The following is a 17,803-nucleotide window of genomic DNA, read 5'->3' as shown; positions in this document are numbered from 1 at the left end:
TTTTGTCCTAGACCCGCAGTTTGAATCAGGGCCTGGGCACTGTCCCTTAACTTTTCTGCTCAAAACTAGTGCTCCACTACTTGAGCCACAACTCTGCTTTCCACTTCTTGATGGCTCACTGGAGATATGAATCTCATGGGCTTTTCTGTCCGGGCAGGCTTTGAATCAAGATCCTCAGATCTCAGCCTACTGAGTTGCTGGGATTACAAGCATAAGCCACTGGTACGTGGCTAGGGCATTTTTTGTAACAAGTAATAACTGCATATGTCATGTTGGGACCACAACAGAGGCATAGGAAAGGGCCTTCCTTCCCCATCCTGAAGGGTAGCAAGCAAGTTTGAGACACATGTGCATTGTTCTCTTACATTTTGCTCACACTTGAATTGAAAGTAAATGCTATTAAAGAAATAGAAGTCTTCATATTAAGAATTCCATGTGAATTCCACCTTTTTTTGCCAGTCCAGGGCTTGAACTCAGGGCTTGAGCACTGTCCTTGGGTTTTCTCAAGGCTAGAGAGCTACCACTTGAGCCACAGCACCATTTTCAGCTTTTTCTATGTATGTGGTACCCAGAAATCAAACCTGGGTCTTCATGCATGCTAGGCTACTAGGCCAAACCTCCGACCTGAATTCCACCTTGTAAAAATTCTAAATCTTAGGAATACACAGAGCAGGGAGCTTGAAATGTTAATGATGTTATGTGATAGCCTAGAAGCTGTAGTTGCCAACATGAAAAAGTTCCCAGGAATGCCTTGAAATGAAACCAAGAATGGAAAGACTGTGAAACCAGTCCAAACTGACAATCAGGACTGTTCCAGCACTAGACTTTCTTCCCCGCTGTGACTTATAATCCATTAGATTGACTGGTGGTTCATTAGAACCTCTTGCTCCGAAGTATGGAGGACTCAGTAGAGTGACATAAAGCAAGGGATGTGGATAGACATCTCAAAGCCACTCCCGTATTCAGTCAGCAAATACTCGAGTCCCTACAACATGCTAAGCAGTGTTGTAGGGACTAAGAATGTAATAAAACATGCCACATCTTTCTTTATGTGAGATGGGAGCCAACAGAGACTATTTGGGTATCAGCTGTATCCAAAACAGTATACAGTAGCTCCTCCGTATCTCTATCCAATGTAGCCATTGGATACATTTCAAGACCCCATTGGATGTTAAAGTTAAACTTATAAATTAGGCGCAGTAATATATTAACCGAAAAAGTAACTAATTATTATAGACTGCAATGAAATTTATGTGACTGTGGTGCTGATGGGAGCTGATCCAAGGCCAAAGCAATGGGCTCCCCACACTCACTACTGCACTGCTGACTTGCGTTTTCTGAGGCCCCCGATGGTGGTGAGGACCCATCATAGTGGCCCAGAGCATAGGTAGGAGGCTCTGGCAATATCCAGGAAAGAGATGGTGGTGACTTAGTTGAGGGCTCGGGGCCATCTCCAACCGGCTGTGCCTGCTATGGCTCAGGCCTTTCCCAGCCTCCCCACTTTGCTTTCCTCAGCTGCTCCAAGAGAAGGAAGAAATGCTTCATGAAGTGGAAAGGAAGATGGCCCAGGTTCAGGACCTCCTCAGGAAGAAGGAGCTGGAGCTGGAGAAGAACCAGTCCATGTTAACAGAAATGGAAGAGAACCTCAAGGAGGCCAGGCAGGAGGACACCAAGAACAAGATGGCGTGTGAGGCCCTACGAGCTGAGGTCCAGGACCTGAAGGGCCAACTTGAGGAGGCAAAAAGGGGGCAGAAGATGACAGGTAAGGCTGGGCAGAGAGAGTAGAGCAGCCCCTCCTTCTCCAAATGGTCACCCCAATGTGTCACCTCCAGTGGTATCTCTGAGTGGGTCCCTTCACCCTTCTGCACTCCCTTACTAACCCCGAGCTCACCTTCCCTGTGAAGCCCCCACCACAGCTTGGGAGAGAGATTGCTGAACTCACGAAGAGACATCGCCTTCCCAGGGTTCTCTCAGGTGAAGAGAGGACTCGGCTCAGTGTCTGTGCTTTGCAGGCTCTCGATCACATAGCCCACCTTTCCCCCGCCTGGTTTTCAGCATCCTCTCTCCCTTCCACCTTCAGACACATCCTTTCCACCCAGCTTGCACCCCACTAGTGGGCAACTCATTTAGGAGCTCTTCCCTTACGTTGAAGCAAGAGCTTGGGGAAAAGGATATGGAAGTCTTCTCTAATCTCATGTGTTCTGATTTTCCTAAAGCACTCTTCTATAACAAGTAAGTCTAAACATTTTTCTCAAGCCTTCAAAGCCCTCTGAAGCTGCCTCAAATCCCCTCACCTACTTAGCTCCCACTTTCCTCACAAATTGAACTAGCTCTCACCTCCTTTCCCCACAAAGGTTCTAACAATCCCCCACCTGGAACTCCCTCCTGCGTCTTCCTTCCGGTAAGACTCTGTCAACTTCCGGCCCACTGCAAGTCTATCTCTGTCCCACGTGAATCTCTCTTCCTGCACTCATCATCAGTGGGATTTTAACATTCCCGAGTTCTCGAGCCAAGGGTGGCACTCTGTAGTAGAGCAGATGCTTAGCATGCCTAGGATCCTAAATTTAATCTCCAACAAGCACCAAAATAATCGTCATCATCATCCTCATTTTTATAGAAGATATTCCAGTGGTCTCTCTGATGAATAAGCCAGGTATGGCTCCTCCATCAAACTGTAAAACTCCATGGGGTCTGGGGAGGATCAATATTTGTCCTTCATAGCAGAAACACAGGAGCTTCTGAGCAATTTCTACTGATTTTCTTACTTTGGGCCAAGAAGGTAGAAGGCAAGTAATTTAGCAGTGTTCCTTAGACCTGATAATAAGATGGAGAGATGAACATGTGGGAAACTGAGGAAAGTCACAAAACGAAGCACAGACCAGACTCTAGCTGATCCTGTTGGAGAGCCCACATGGACATGCCACCAGTCTGTCTCTCTGTTTCTGCAGGTCAACAATTATCCCAGTGTAAGGAAGAGAGTGAGGCAATAGGGCACAAACTAGAGGATACCCAGAAGAAACTGCAGAACTGCATTCTCATGGACAAAGAGAAGGCAGAAAACATTGACACACTGCAAAAAGAGCTGCAGAAATTACAAAAGAAGGCCTCGAGTGTCGAAGGGGAGATGTCAAGTAACAGGTACCTCTGGATTCCTTCCCTGGGAGCCAGCCAGGACCACAGTGGGCGGCTGCCAGAAATGAGATATCAAGGGCCTCCCTATAAGGCCAATTCAGTCTACCAGCATTGGTGCTGGAATGTTTTCCTCGCTGTTGCCACTTTGCTTTAGGAAACAGATAGAATCGTTATCCTCAGAACTGGCTGAGGCACTGAGAAAGCTGGAAGATGCAGACAAAGAGAAGAAGCAGCTTCAGAAGTCACTGGTTGAGCAGGATATAAAAATAAATGACATGATGAGTTATGGCAAAGTCATTCAGCACCAGGTATGGAGGGCAAGCAGGCAGCTGTCCTGCTCGAGGTTAAACGTATCCTTCCTAATTTGAAAGATCCAAGGCAAATAGATGGGCCAGAATGTATGGTTATGGCTACACCAGCAAGGATTCCCATGACCAATAAATAAGCATTTTTAAAGGAGTAAGCTCAAAATGAATCAAATAACAAATGTTATGGGGCTGGGAATGCGGCTTAGTGGTAGAGTGCTTGTCTAGTGTGCACAAAGTCCTGGCTTCAATTCCTCAGCACCACATAAACAAAAACCTAGAAGTGGTGCTGTGGCTCAAATGGTGGAGCACTAGCCTTGAGCAAAAAGAAGTTTGGGGGTCCAGGAGTTTGGCCTACTGGTAGAGTGCTTGTCCAGCATACACGAAGACCGGGGTTCAATTCCTAAGTACCACATATATAGAAAACAAAAGCCAGAAGTTGTGCTGAGGCTCAAGTGGTAGAGCTCTAGCCTTGAGAAAGTCCAAGGACAGTGCTCAGACCCTGAGCTCAAATCCAGGACTGGCAAAAAAAAAAAAAAAAAGAAGTTCGGAGACAGTGTCCAGGCCCTGAGTTCAAGCCCTAGGACTGGGTGGGGGGGGGGGGGGAGCAATGATAATTCTTTCAATAATTCAAAAGGTCTTCTTGTGGATCAATTTTAAAATCTTTGCTTCCCTAATTGTTCTTTGTTTAAAATGCTCTTCTTCAGTAGTTTAAAGCTTTATTCAAAGAAGTTTCTGTATTAATAGATTTGGTAAATTTGAGAAAATACTATGGGAATTAGAGTAACAAAATAGATGAAATTAATAAAAGTGCAACTGTTGACAGCACACAGGACCAAACTTTTCTATTATATAACCATAGAACTAAAGAATTGTTCTCATAGACATTTCAATCTTTTTATGTCTATAACGGCCTGAGTGTTCTTTTCATCCAAATACAAATATAATGGAAGACTGTCTTCCAACCCCTTCTTTATTTTCCCAGCAAAGAGAGCTAGAAAGAAGCAAAGCCCAGGTAGAAAGTGAGCTTCAGGATACAATAAAGTCACTGGAAGACAAACAGGAACAGCTGAAAAAGAGCAAAGAAAAAGAGAAGTCACTGGAGGGTGAACTTGACGCTTTGCAACAGGAAGTAAAACAGAAGGAAAAGATGGTGAGAAGGGGAATCCAGAGTCAGTCAGATCAGGAATCCAGGGCCAATTTCATGAATGTGGCTGGCTCAGGAAAGATGCCGAGGTGGTGGGTACCCGGTGCTCAGGAGGAAAAGGAAAAACATTGAGAAAGACTAGTGAGTAGGAGAAAGAACGGCAGGGCTGGGGAAGAGTGGAGTTGTGATTGTAGTCTTGAGTTAACAATTCTGGATTTTGCTCTTTGATGGGGAAACAGTGTAAAGACAGTTTGAGAAAGTTGGAGGATGAAAACAAGTATCTCCAGGAAGATTTAAAGAATTATTCTGCGCAACTAGAAGCTGCTGCAAACAAATTCAATGCCACCCAGAAAATAGTCGATGATCTGAACTTGCAGGTAAGTAGGTAGGAACCTCAGGGGAAGGAGAGCTTGGATCCTGTGACCCTTGGTTTGAAATCTTCCTGTGTGTCCTCTACTGCAATCATTAAACGGACTGGTTTAGCAAACTATGCATCCTGTGGGCCCTGCTGCCTGAATTCTTCCCTTCCCTTAAATGGACTCCCTCTCTCTCCCCCTCGTTCCATATCTTTATCTCTCCTTCCCTTTCTCCCTCCCTCTCTCTCTCTCCCTCCTCCCTTCTCTCTCTTTTTCTCCCAATGAAACATTTCTTTCCTATGTGCAAGCCTTTTGTTTTGTAGGTCTCTGGGTCTGGGGTCCCTGAGCTCTTCAGCTCAAGGATAATGCCCTACCTCTTGAGCCACAGCACCTCTTGCAGTTTTCTAGTGGTTACGTGGAGATAAGAGTCTCATAGTCTTTAGTGCTGGGGCTGGCTTTGAACTGAGATCCTCAGATCTCAGCCTCCTGAATAGCTAGGATTACAGGCGTGAGCCACCGCGCCCAACTGTGCAAGCTTTTATTTTATCCTCAGCAAAGTCTCCCCAACCATCTGTACTTTCATCACAAACCTTTCAGTGTTGTGTTTTAGACCAGGATTGAGTGAATTGGTTGTTTGGGTCAGTTTGTTAAGAGACTATTTCCAAAGCTAGTCATTAAAAAAAAAGCAAAAGACAAGATTATTGGGTACTTCACATTTTATTGGGTAAAAATGACAGGAAGTAGTAAGTGGCATCTGACATATGCTAGGCACTGTGCTTGAATCCAGTCATCATTTATGTAAAACTTTACTCTTAAAAAGATATCGATTGCTGTGCTCCCTTGCCTACAGCTGGACAAAAAGCTGCAACCCCAAGTCACTAAGCAAAAAGCAGAGGATAAAGCAGTGCTGAATGTGGGTTGTCAAACACTAACACCTATTCTTTCTCTCGATTGTGAGTAGTAACATTTCCCACATTTGAATACATTCCATCTTTCTGAAAAAAAAAATAGAATCTTGGAGTACACATGAAAGACCAGGCAGCCCTTACCTCCTCATCTGATATTGAATGACTGACTACTCTTAGTTTAGAATGGCACAGGAGTGGGGTGCCAGTGTCTCCCACGCACGATCCTTGCAACTTGGGAGGCTGAGACTTGGAGGATCATCGTTTGAAGCTGTCCCCAGCAGAAAAGCTTTTGAGACATCTTCACACTCACAGCTGGCATGGTTGTGTTCACCTGTCAACTGAAGCCACAGAGGAGTCTGACACCTCTCAGATCTCAGTTCTAGGCCAGCATGGACCAAAATGTCCATGAGACTCCATCTGCACACAAGGAAGGCCTGGACGGGAAATGAGTCCTTTTCCTAAAAATAAGGCCCACTTAGTAGTACAACACCAGGCTAGAAAGTACAAGGCCTGAGATCAAATGACCGTAATGGTGACAGAGACTGAGACAGACACAGGCAGAGACAGAGACAAAGAGAAAGAGAGACAAGAAGGGAAGAGAGGAAAGGGGAGGGGAGTGATGATGGACAAGTTGTATGTTGAGTAACCACTAGTCATATGTTGACATTGAATGCTTGGAATATAACATGGATGTTGAATTTTTATCAGGTTCTTTTTCAAAAAGAGAAAAAGAAAAAACTACCAGATAATATATCATCTTTTTCCTTAAATCGGTTATGGGGTAAATAAAATGGCTTAATGCTGATTTTGTACCGTGGACAATTCTTTTAGTACACAGGACATTCTGAGGAGTGAAACAGGCCGATGTAACTGGCCTGTTGGTCAGGGAGACATTGACATGTGATAAGACTGAAAGATCAAGTCGGGGCAGATATTGTGGCATCTGCTAAGAAATAGGGGATCTCATTCTAAGTCATGGAAAGCTGTTGAGAGAATTTCCTCAGAGGGACAAGACAGATGACATTGACTAATGTATAGAACTGGGTTGGGCAGAGGAGGTATTAGGAAAGTGAAAAGACCATTTAGGAGACAATAGCTGTCCACACTAGAGTAAAGTCAGGGAAGAAACTAACCAGACCAGCTGGTGAAAGAAAGTAAGAGATTCAGAATAATTCAGTGGAATTCACCTGAAATACAAATAGAATTAGAAGAGAATGTGGAAAGATAGAGAGTCAAGATGCAAGCATGAATAGTGACTGCTGTGAAGACAGCCCAGCTCTTATCCCCTTTCCCCGCAGCACGAGAGCCAGGAGCTGTATCCTTAACAGTGCTGCTCTTGCTTCCCACAGTTAAGTGCTCAGAAGGATGCCATAATGAATCTGCAGTCACAGCTGGACTCGGCTATCAAGAAAGAGAAGCAGTGCTTGCAGACCATGATCTCCAAAGATGCTTATGAAGAATTAGCGCGGAAGTCACATGCCTGCCAGGATGACCTGACCCAAGCCCTGGAGAAGGTGAGACAGGCCACACCCTCTCATCCCAAAGCTGCATGGCTGGCTATCCTTGGGGCATCTCATACCCTTCCCCTGCAGCTGGACTGGGACTCCTGTCAAGAGAAGGCTTGCTTCCTCTTTGGCTTTTTGGGGGGGAAGTAGGGAAAGGCAAAGATGGGAGCCAAGTTTAAACCAATCCTTCTGGCAATGGGTGACTCTGGAGCAAGGCTTTCCTCAAGCTGGATTATCCCGGGAAGGTGTGCTCTATCCCCTGCTGATCTTGCCTACAGATCAAGGAATCATAGTTAAAGAAGAGGGAATGGGAGGGAGGGGATTGCAGAAAACTACCCCTCTGTGGAACGCTGGGCAAAGGAACCATTGATGCTAGTCAGAGGACAGGGAGGGACTGGAACCCTTCTCTGTTCAGGAGGCAGCAAAGAGCCAAAGAGCTCTGATGGCCACTTTCATCCCCTTTGTCTTTACCGGAAGCTCAATCACGCAACCGCAGAGTCAAAGAACCTGCAGCGCAGCTTGCAACAGGCCCAAGAGAGGAAAAGTCAACTGGAAGATGAAATCCTCGCTTACGAGGACAGGATGAAAAAGGTCAATGTGGAATTAAAAAAACTACAGAACTTCCACCAGGAGAGTGAACTAGAGGTGAGAAGAAGTCGGGGGCTTGGGCTGTCTTTCTCTTAGGGGCACACAAGGTCACTTTTTGCATCCAGAATTATTAAGCGTTAAGCCATGCCCTTTGGCTAATACATTCTCTCCACTTTGTCTACTCCTTGATGGGCAGAGGTATTAAAGATAAGAGCAGGAGCGCCCTCTGCTGGCTGCTGGAAATAAAAGCCCCCACACACACCCCAAGAAAGCACACCCTCTGCCATGCCCTTGTCTGATACCCTAGGATTCCCTCCTCACTTTGGTGCTCCTGAGCAGGTGCGTGCCTTCGACAAGAAGCTGGAGGAGATGAGCAACCAGGTGCTGCAGTGGCAGAAACAGCACCAGAGTGACCTCAAGATGCTGGCAGCTAAGGAATCGCAGCTCAGGGCGTTCCAAGAAGAAATGACCACCCTGAAAGAAAACCTCCTTGCAGATGAGAAAGAGGTGGGAACCCCTTGGCTACTATTGTTTCCTTTTGTACCATCCTGCCCAGATAGCCCTTGGTGAGCTGGTGGTGCTGGCATCCAGGACAGCACAGCCCCCCACCCCCGCCACCATGCATTCCGCACAATATAGGCTACAGCACCTGCTTCAGCACTACCTATATTCTTTTTTTTTCTTTTTTTTTTTGCCAATCATGGCACTTGAACTCTGGACCTGGGCATTGTCCCTGAACCACCCTACCCCTTGAGCCACAGTACCACTTCTGGTTTTCTGGTGGTTCATTGAAAATGGGAATCTCAAAGACTTTGAACAGCAATCCTCGGATTTCAGCCTCCTGAATAGCTCGAATTGCAGGCCTGAGCCACCAGGCCATGCTCAGCCTACCTCTGTTCTTATGGCCTGGTTGATACATATTGACCAAAAGAAACACTTCATTCCAGAGAAAAGACTGTCTAGCACAGCAGCCGCCTCTGAGTGGTCCCCCTCTGTACAGAATGAATTCTGTACATTCCACAGCCCTAGGCCCTAAAGTAGAATTGTTTCCGTAAACACACCGCTCTCCCTGAGCACTGAAATTTGTGACAGGAGACCTCAAGAAATCTTGAGATAGCTACAGAACTAACTGTTCCTCCAAATGTGGGGGTTTTTTTTGTCTTTCAACCCATTGAAAAGATACCTTCAGCTGTGCATAACAGTTCACTTCCTGTAATCCCGGCTACATGAGAGGCAGGGATGAGAGGACTGGTTTGAGGCCACCCAGGCCAAAAAGTTAACAAGTTCACCTTCCAGTCAATGAGCTGGGCATGGTATTACACACCTGAAGGTCTCAGCCATGCAGGAGTCAAAGGTAGAAGGAGACTGGTCAGAGGCCAACTCTGGAGCTCCTGGGACCTATCAGATTGTTTCTGAAAAGTAACTCAAAAAAAGACTGAGGGTGTAGATCAAGTAAGTAATACAGCACTTGCTTTGTAGAAGGCCCTGAGTTCAAACTCCAAATACCACCACAAAAAAAAAAAAAGGTTGGTACGGCACACCATTATTTTAGAACAAGTCACTGCAGTGCCTTTGGCGTGGAAACTATTTTGATGTGTGTGTCCGCCCTAAGTGGTGACCTCAGAAACGTCACGTGTCTAAGCCTCAGCTTAGCACCTACAAGAAGTAGGATTTAGAATGGCAGGGGATGTGACCGCTCTGTTCTCACCCCCTGACTCCCTCATTTTCTTCTTACTTGGAAGCCCTACTACCCACACCCACAACCAGCGGCCCCCAAAGACACCCGTAGGATCCACCGAGAAAATGACCAGACAATGTGCAACATGGAGCAGTGGGCAAAAGAGCAGAAGTGAGTATGGGAAAGTGGTAGGCGGGCCCCGAGGTGCAGCGGAGCTGAGAAACCGTGTGCATCCCCGGGCTTAGGGACGTGCACACTCTTTCTACCCTGCTCACCGTGCCCTTGCCCTGCTCATCCAACTCACACCCAACCATTAGGGTAAGTCAGAGTGACCCAGCTCTTCGGGCAGGTTTAGAAAGTCCTACAGCGCAGGGATCGAGGGCAAAGAGAAGTTTCGCTGTGCTCAGGTGTTCTCTTCCCAACCTGAGCTCTGTCTACACTCAGATCGAGACTTGGCCTCCCCGTTGAATAGGAAGAGAGTTCTTGGTTGGCAGATGCTAACAAGGCCGTAGCTCTGAGGACAGAGCGATGTGGGGTGGACTGGCCACCAGCAGAAGCCCTGCTGAGATGACCCAGCCTCCCCCTGCCAAGCTTGCTCACCAGAAGCTAGGGCCTCAGCCGCTCTTCTGTTTATGTCATTACAGGATCGCCAACGAGAAGCTAGGAAACAAGCTCCGTGAACAGGTCAAATACATTGCCAAGCTGACTGGTGAAAAAGAGTAAGTGACCCCACACGGCCCTGGCAGCCGCTGGGACCTAGTAAAAAGGGCCAACAGGAGCCAGCCTGGCTTTACCACTCACCATGCCATTCCCACCCCAGGGAAGACCCTCAAGTCCTGAATCAGCATTATTGTGACCTTGGCCCCACTTGGCCTTAACCCCCTAACCAGCTGCACAAGTGGGGGTCACCGGTCCGCCTGCCCCTTCCACTTCTCCTCCCTGTAATTCTCAGAGGCCAAGAAGGCTGAGAAGGGAACAGGCACTGGACGACACATGGGCACTAAGGGACTGCAACACAGATTCCCCTAGATGAGCAACAGAGGGCAGCTCACCATGCGCATCCGGAAATGAGCAGTTCAGAGGAGGGTTCCTCTGTCCCACCCCATCATCAAGGAACCTGCGCTTGTGGGGCCCCCCTCCTCAGCAACCTGGCCTCACCTGTGTGGTCACAGCTGGGGCCACTGAGAGGATGGAAGAGTGTAGGAGGTTTGAGGAGATAGGTAAAGAAACGAATGTCCAAAAGTGAGATCTGGAAGGTGATGGTAGACCCTAGCAGACAGCATCCTAACTTTTGTCAGAAATGAACACATCTCGGTGGCACACTCGAAGGATCTGGCATGGGCTTGCTTGTGACAAAGTAGATCAAGCAGCAGCCACCCCCAAACTCTACCCCAGGGGCTGAGCCCAAAGGATTCCAGCCTGAAACCCATCTGTGACACCCAGGGGTGAAGCACTACCATAAATTTTGGTCAGAAGGAATAAGACCACTGCATATGGAGGCCAGCTGGGCCTTGACATGCACTGTGTGTGCTACTGGAGGCAGGGAAGTGCCTGGCCCCCACCTCCTGCCGAAGGCCAATGGATAAGGGGCTGCAGGGGACAGGGCCTTCCAGACCATCCAGGCTTGTTAGGAACCCAGAGAAGAAACTGCAGATGAATGCTTTGAGTTCTGCTAGAAAAGTCTGTGTTGTTTTCCCCTGCATATAAACATTTCCTGATTTGATAGGGAAGGGGGGAAAACCAAGACGGGTGGGGGGGTGGGGGGGAGGGTAATGGGTACCAAGACATGTGAAAGGGTATCAATGTATGTGACTTAATGCACCTTCTATCTGGCAAATATCATGTAACCCTTTTACTAATTACAATAAAAAATATTAAAAAAAATAAAAAATAAACATTTCCTGGAGAGAGTTAACTAAAACTTGATAGAATCTGAAAAAAAAATAACATAACTTCAAGCTTTTCGTATAGGGTGTTCTGTTTTACAAAGAACTGATTTCCTTGATCCTACTGAAAGGAAATTTTTTAATAATAAAAGTAGCTCGACTAATAATAGTTGTTTGGTATCTGTGAGACACTGTTCTAAGTGCTTTACATGTATGAACTTGTTTAATATTCTTAAGATATACAGGTTCACTATACAGGTACTCAACTGAAGTTGGGTTGTCTAGATAAGCCCAGCATAAGTTGAAATACTATTAAATCAAAAATCGTTTAAGAAGCCAAGCTGGTCATGGTGGCTCACACCTGTAATCCTAGCTACTCAGGAAGCTGAGATCTGAGGATCCTGGTTCAAAATCTGCCCAGGGAAGAAAGAGTGTGAGCTTCTTATCTGTAATAAACCACTAGAGAAGGCCAGAATTGGTGCTGTGGCTCAAAACAGAGCACTATTCTTGAGTAAAAGCATCTCAACATCAGTGCCCATTCCCTGAATTCAAGCCCCAGGAACAGAAAAATATGCATTTAAGTGTCAGATGTAGTGGTGTAATCTCAGCCACACAGGAGGCAGACATATGATGTGGTCCAAGGCGACATTTGGGCAAAAAACATGAGATCCTATCTGAAAATTAATCCAAACAAAAATGGCCAGGAATATATGCTTCATTGTAGAGAGCCAGCCTGGCAAACAGAAGGCTCTGAGGTCAAACCACAGTGCCATCAAAAAAAAAAATGCAACAACTAGCTGGGCATGGTGGCTCACACCTGTAATCCTAGCTACTCAGGAGGCTGAGATTTGAGGATCAAGATTCAAAGCCAGCCTGGGCACTAAAGAACATGAGACTCTTATCTACAATTAATTTCTAGAAAATGGGAAGTGAGGCTTGGCTCAAGGATAGTGTGGTAGCCTTTAGCTGAAGACCTCAGGGACAGCACCCAGGCTAAGTTCAAGCCCCATGACCCACCAAAAAAAAAAAAAAAAAAAAGCAACAAGTAACCTGTCAAATGCAGCTCAGCAACACAGTTATGTGAAGAGTTGCGGTTACTTTCCCCTGCTAACCCAATGGCTAATGGGAGCACGGAGAGACCATGGCCCAGGAACTTGAGGAAGGATTGGACCACGTGCTGCTAAAAGTACAGTTTCTACCAAATACATATAGTTTGGGCAACATTATAAAGTCAAAAACAGTCAAGAACTGACAGTGGATATTGACCTCATTTATAAATGAGGAAGGAGATAAACAGGGAAGATCAATCATTTGTCCCTGGTCTCAGAATTCCTCAGTGACAGAGCCAGAATTCGAGCTCTGAAAGGCTTGTTTCAGAGTACTTCCAAACACTGCTCTCCCACCGGGGAAATGCAATTGTGATGGCAAATGCAGATGGTAGTTATCATTGCCATTTACTGCACACAGGAACCAGGGTAACGGAAGTGTTGCCTCACCTCCATGCACTTTCTAGCTGTAAAATAGGAACACACACACACACTTTACCAAGTTCTCACTAAGTATGTTAGGACATGACAATAATCTCAGCAGAGGCAAGAGGATCATAAGTCAAAACCAGTCTAGACTACAGGGTAAAAACTTATCTAAAAAAAAATAAAATAAAAAATAAAAAACTTAAGTTTTAAACAGACAGGATTCCTGTACTCCCGACTGTTCAGCAAAGGGAGACAGACGGAGCTGAAGCTTTGATTGCGTTCTAAGCATTTCCATAGTGATCCATGAGCACCCAGGCCTCAGGGCTAGACTTGCTCCTAACGGATAAATGGCCTCCCCATTTCCACAGTGTGTGTGAAACCCAGCCCTGCGGGACCCTGGGTCTCCACACCCTCCTTCCTGTCATGGCCCCCTTTGCAGGCCTCCCCCGCAGGGAGCTAAGCTCAGCAAGCAGACCACAGGCTCATGTGTCCTTCCCTCTCCTCACAGCCAGCTCCACAATGTCATGGTCCATCTGCAGCAGGAAAACAAGAAGCTCAAGAACGAGATTGAAGAGAAGAAGATGAAATCTGGGAACACGAGGCTGGGCCCCAAAGCCCTAATCCCCAGCAGACTGGAACACACGCCCAAGGGGAAGCCATGTGGCATATTGGGCTGGAAGGATGCGAATCAGAAAGCGGACATCTCCAAATGTATGGGGTTGCCCCACTATTCAGGTATGTCTGCCCTATATGACTTGGGCTACCATGATGTCTCCACTCCTTGTCCCAGGGCCAAAACCATAACAGCGTAGCATCATTTCTTCAGACATCATTGGACTGAGAAATCACTTGGGGAGAAGGAAAGGGTCACTCATGGTTACTTTCTTAGCCACACAGAACAGTAATCCCTGTGGAGATGTGGCCACATCTGTCAAGGGAAGAGACAAAAATACGGCCATTTTTGATCTGAGAATGTTAGTGATAACCAAGTACCTATCTCAGATCTAGCTTCCCCCTTGTCTGAGGGAGCATAAGAAAGAGAGGAAAGCTAGGACAGGCATCTCCCTCCATCTATGGTCTTGGAAACCCCACAAAAGCAGCCCAGCCCCCACTCAGCCTGAGTCTACACTCACACTTCCTACCACCTCTAAACTCTGTGTTACCCCAGAGCTGCCTGGCTAGAAGGCCAGTCTTTGGGGAATTACCTCATTCATTTCTCTTCAAATCCAAACCTCTCATTTCCTCCCATTTCCCTCAGGGTCCTCGTTTTGCTAGGATCAGTGCCTTGCCCAGAGCACTGCGGCCACAGATGTCTTCGGAGGAAAGTGAGTTTCCGTCTATCTCTCTTGACCTGTCTACGCACTTAGGGGAATATATCAAGGTCCCTGCCCGGTTTGCAACCGTCCTAATGTCTTACTGAGTTTTGTCCACCTCCTGCAGTGGAATGAACCTTAGCACCAAAGTTCCACCTCCAGGCCCAGACTCGGAAATAAAGAAATAAACAATACAGCCTCAGTGAGTGCCTGGTATCTTTAGGCATCTCAGCCCCCAGCCACATGCTTTCTCAGGATTCTGAGGTAGCAAAATGTCATTCATTCCCAAAGCAGGTTTCTGGCTTGCCAGGGTTTGCTTTTATACCTACAAGAGATAATTAACGGGACCGGGAGTTTGGCCTAGTGGTTAAAGTGCTTGCCTAGCATGCATGAAGACCCGCGTTCGATTCCTCGGTACCACATACATAGAAAAAAGCCGGAAGTGGTGCTGAGGCTCAAGTGGTAGAGCTCTAGCCTTGAGAAAGTCCAAGGACAGTGCTCAGGCCCTGAGCTCAAGCCCAGGACTGGCAAAAAAAAAAAAAAGAGAGAGAGAGAGAGATAATTAGCTCCTTTTTTTTCCTTTCCTGTGTCTGTCTACAATTTTAAAGAGGAAACAAATCTGAAGACCTTTTTTTTTTTTCAAAAAGAAAAGTATTCTTGAGACCCAGAAGAAAGTGAGAAATAAGTGATGCATTTTCCACGAGAGGAAGTGAGAGCAAGCTATCTGCTTCCTCTCTGGTTGCCATATTACACTCCTTCTCCTAATAATTTTATTCTTCTCCCCAGCCACCTCAATACAAGTAGAATTCCATTAGAACAAACTCCAAGGACAGCTAAACAGTTTTATTGTGGTAGGATTTTGTTAAACTGAGTACATGTCTAGAATATCTATTTCTAGTCTATAGGAAATGGAGACAAATACCTGCTAGGGTAAAGGAAGAGAAAGTAATGAAAGCCCTTGCATTCTGAGGGCACAAAACAAGAGAAGGAAGAAATCCTTCCAGTAGGTAATGATTCTTAAATATTCCAGACTCCTTACCCAGGCGAATGAAGGCCAAAAGTCACTGTATAACAACAGTGTGTTTCACAGGATGCTCCTGGCAGGACTTGGGATGAGCAAGCTCGAGAGATACAGTGTGAGATTGAGTGATGGGTAAATCCCTTGAAGTTTTTACGATTCTCCTACTTATGTTCCTTTGACTATTTCCCCCAGTTGGTTTAGCATAAGAGTCTATTTCATAGGGAAAACTAAGCCTGAAAAACATGTATTAGGGGCCGGGAGTTTGGCCTAGTGGTAGAGTGCTTGCCTAGCATGCACAAAGACCCGGGTTCAATTCCTCAGTACCACATACATAGAAAAAAGCCAGAAGTGGTGCTGAGGCTCAAGTGGTAGAGCTCTAGCCTTGAGAAAGTCCAAGGACAGTGCTCATGCCCTGAGCTCAAGCCCAGGACTGGCAAAAAAAAAAAAAATGTACTAATGAAATTGCATCCTCATCCTCTCTGTGGCCCATTCAGTCAAACAAAAGCTCAGTATCCTTGAAATCTTAGTCCCTAATCTGCTAAGCAGATAATTTCCATAATTTATGCAAAGGTTCCATATATAATGGCCCCAACTACAATCCCTGCCTATGTATTTTGAATGTTGTACATGTCCTCCAAGTTGGCTTTCACTTCCTGTGGGGTGACTCCATCACAGCCAATAGAGTGTAGTGTGCAGAGCAAAAGGGTACAAAAATGGACATCACCCAGCCACTTGGCTATGAAAGCCCATCCAGACAGACCAGAGTAGATGTGATAGGCTTAGAAAGAAAAAGGGGTAGCCAAGAGATGAAAAATAAATAAATGGTTGCAAAAATTACTTTTTGTGCTGGTGGCTCACGCCTGTAATCTTAGCTACTCAGGAGGCTGAGATCTGCGGATAAGGGTTCAAAGCCAACCCAGGCACTAAAATCCAGGACACTCTTATCTCCAATTAACCATCAGAAGTGGCACTGTGGCTCAAGTGATAGAGCTCTAGCCTTGAGCTGAAAAGCTCAGGGACAGTGCCCAGACCCAGAGTTCAAGCCCCATGACTGACCAAAAAAAAAAAAAAAAAAAAAAAACTCAATGACAAAAGACCAAAAGCTTTCCTCTAAGAACAGGAATTATGCAAAAAGCTCACTTTTGCCACTTTTCTACATAGTACTAAAAGTTCCAGTAAGGTAAGTCAAGACCAAAGGAACAAAAGGCGCATGGTCTCCTTGACATGTGGATATTAGATCCAAACAGTACAATATTCAGATACTCAAGATCACTGACATGATCTTGGAGATATAAATGTAACTACATAGACATAAAAATCTATGATGGGATATATACTCTAGAGATATCATGTTATATAGATCAGTATGTATAACAAACTCTCAGCTTAATTTTAATTATGTTCTACCATTTATGTGCCAATGATTACATATAGATTCACTTCTAGAATACTTGTTTGTTAAATATGACATCTGAAATATGATGTAAAAAAATCAATGTTAATAAAATCTTTTCATTAAAAAAAAAATACTTGGGCCGAGAGTTTGGCCTAGTGGTAGAGTGCTTGCCTAGCATGCATGAAGACCTGGGTTCAATTCCTCGGTACCAATACATAGAAAAAAGCCAGAAATGATGCTGAGGCTCAAGTGGTAGAGCTCTAGCCTTGAGAAAGTCCAAGGACAGTGCTCATGCCCTGAGCTCAAGCCCAGGACTGGGAAAAAAAAAAAAATACTTCCTGGGCTGCGAAGTAGTGTAACCTAGTGGCAGAGTGCTAGCCCTGAATTCAAGTCCTAGGATGGCCAAAAAAAAAAACAAAAACCTTCCTGATTTTAAAGTGTACTACAGCTGAGCAATGATGGTTCATATCTATAATCCTAGCTATGTAGGAAGCTGAAACCTAAAGATCACAGTTCAGAGCCCACACAGGTAAAAAAGTCCACAAGACTCTTAATTAACCAACAAATGCTGGAATTGGCTGGGCACAGTGGCTCATGCCTGTAATCCTAGCTACTGAGGAGGCTGAGATCTGAGGATCATGGTTCAAAGCCAGCCTGGGCACTAAAGAATGTGAGACTCTTATCTCCAATGAATCTCTAGAAAATGTGAAGTGGGACTGTGGCTCCAGGGGTAGGGCCATAATCTGGAACTGAAAAGCTCAGTGGCAATGCCCAGGCCTAGAGTTCAAACCCCATGACCCACCAAAAAAAAAAAAAAAAAAAAAGCTGGAACTGGAGGTGTGACTTCAGTGGTGGAACCTCAGCCTTGAGGCAAAAACCCCATAGGAAAACAAAAAAGCTAAGGAGGAGCAAAAGAGCCCTAAGTTCAAGCTCCAGTTCCAGCGCATACACACTCACAAATTTACTTAAGTATACAAGAAGCCCTTTAAGACTGTTGGTGGCTCACACCTGCAGTCCTAGGAAGACACATCGGAGAGTCAAGACAGGCACTCTGCCCCTCCTACTTTACTGTATGGCAGTAAAGAAAAGGAAA

At 45.8% G+C, this 17,803-nt stretch overlaps 1 protein-coding gene across 1 annotated transcript in view; it reads left to right on the top strand.

Moving 5' to 3' along the window:
* The window catches only part of Pmfbp1 (polyamine modulated factor 1 binding protein 1), a 47,117-nt gene extending 32,630 nt beyond the window's left edge, over window positions 1–14,487 (top strand). Inside the window, exons 10-21 of the mRNA XM_090357347.1 lie at window positions 1,516–1,762; window positions 2,949–3,138; window positions 3,287–3,440; window positions 4,423–4,590; window positions 4,824–4,961; window positions 7,198–7,362; window positions 7,831–7,998; window positions 8,281–8,448; window positions 9,684–9,790; window positions 10,264–10,338; window positions 13,489–13,715; window positions 14,239–14,487. Coding sequence (XP_090213473.1) covers window positions 1,516–1,762; window positions 2,949–3,138; window positions 3,287–3,440; window positions 4,423–4,590; window positions 4,824–4,961; window positions 7,198–7,362; window positions 7,831–7,998; window positions 8,281–8,448; window positions 9,684–9,790; window positions 10,264–10,338; window positions 13,489–13,715; window positions 14,239–14,255 — 1,824 coding nt within the window. The 3' untranslated portion in view covers window positions 14,256–14,487. The remainder of the gene's footprint in view (window positions 1–1,515; window positions 1,763–2,948; window positions 3,139–3,286; window positions 3,441–4,422; window positions 4,591–4,823; window positions 4,962–7,197; window positions 7,363–7,830; window positions 7,999–8,280; window positions 8,449–9,683; window positions 9,791–10,263; window positions 10,339–13,488; window positions 13,716–14,238) is intronic.
* The last annotated feature ends 3,316 nt before the right edge of the window (window positions 14,488–17,803 follow it).

The sequence above is a fragment of the Megascapheus bottae genome, chromosome 24, assembly GCF_031878675.1.
Source record: "Megascapheus bottae isolate mThoBot1 chromosome 24, mThoBot2.hap1, whole genome shotgun sequence".
Taxonomy (NCBI): domain Eukaryota; kingdom Metazoa; phylum Chordata; class Mammalia; order Rodentia; family Geomyidae; genus Megascapheus; species Megascapheus bottae.
This window is presented reverse-complemented; position numbering and strand designations above follow the sequence as displayed.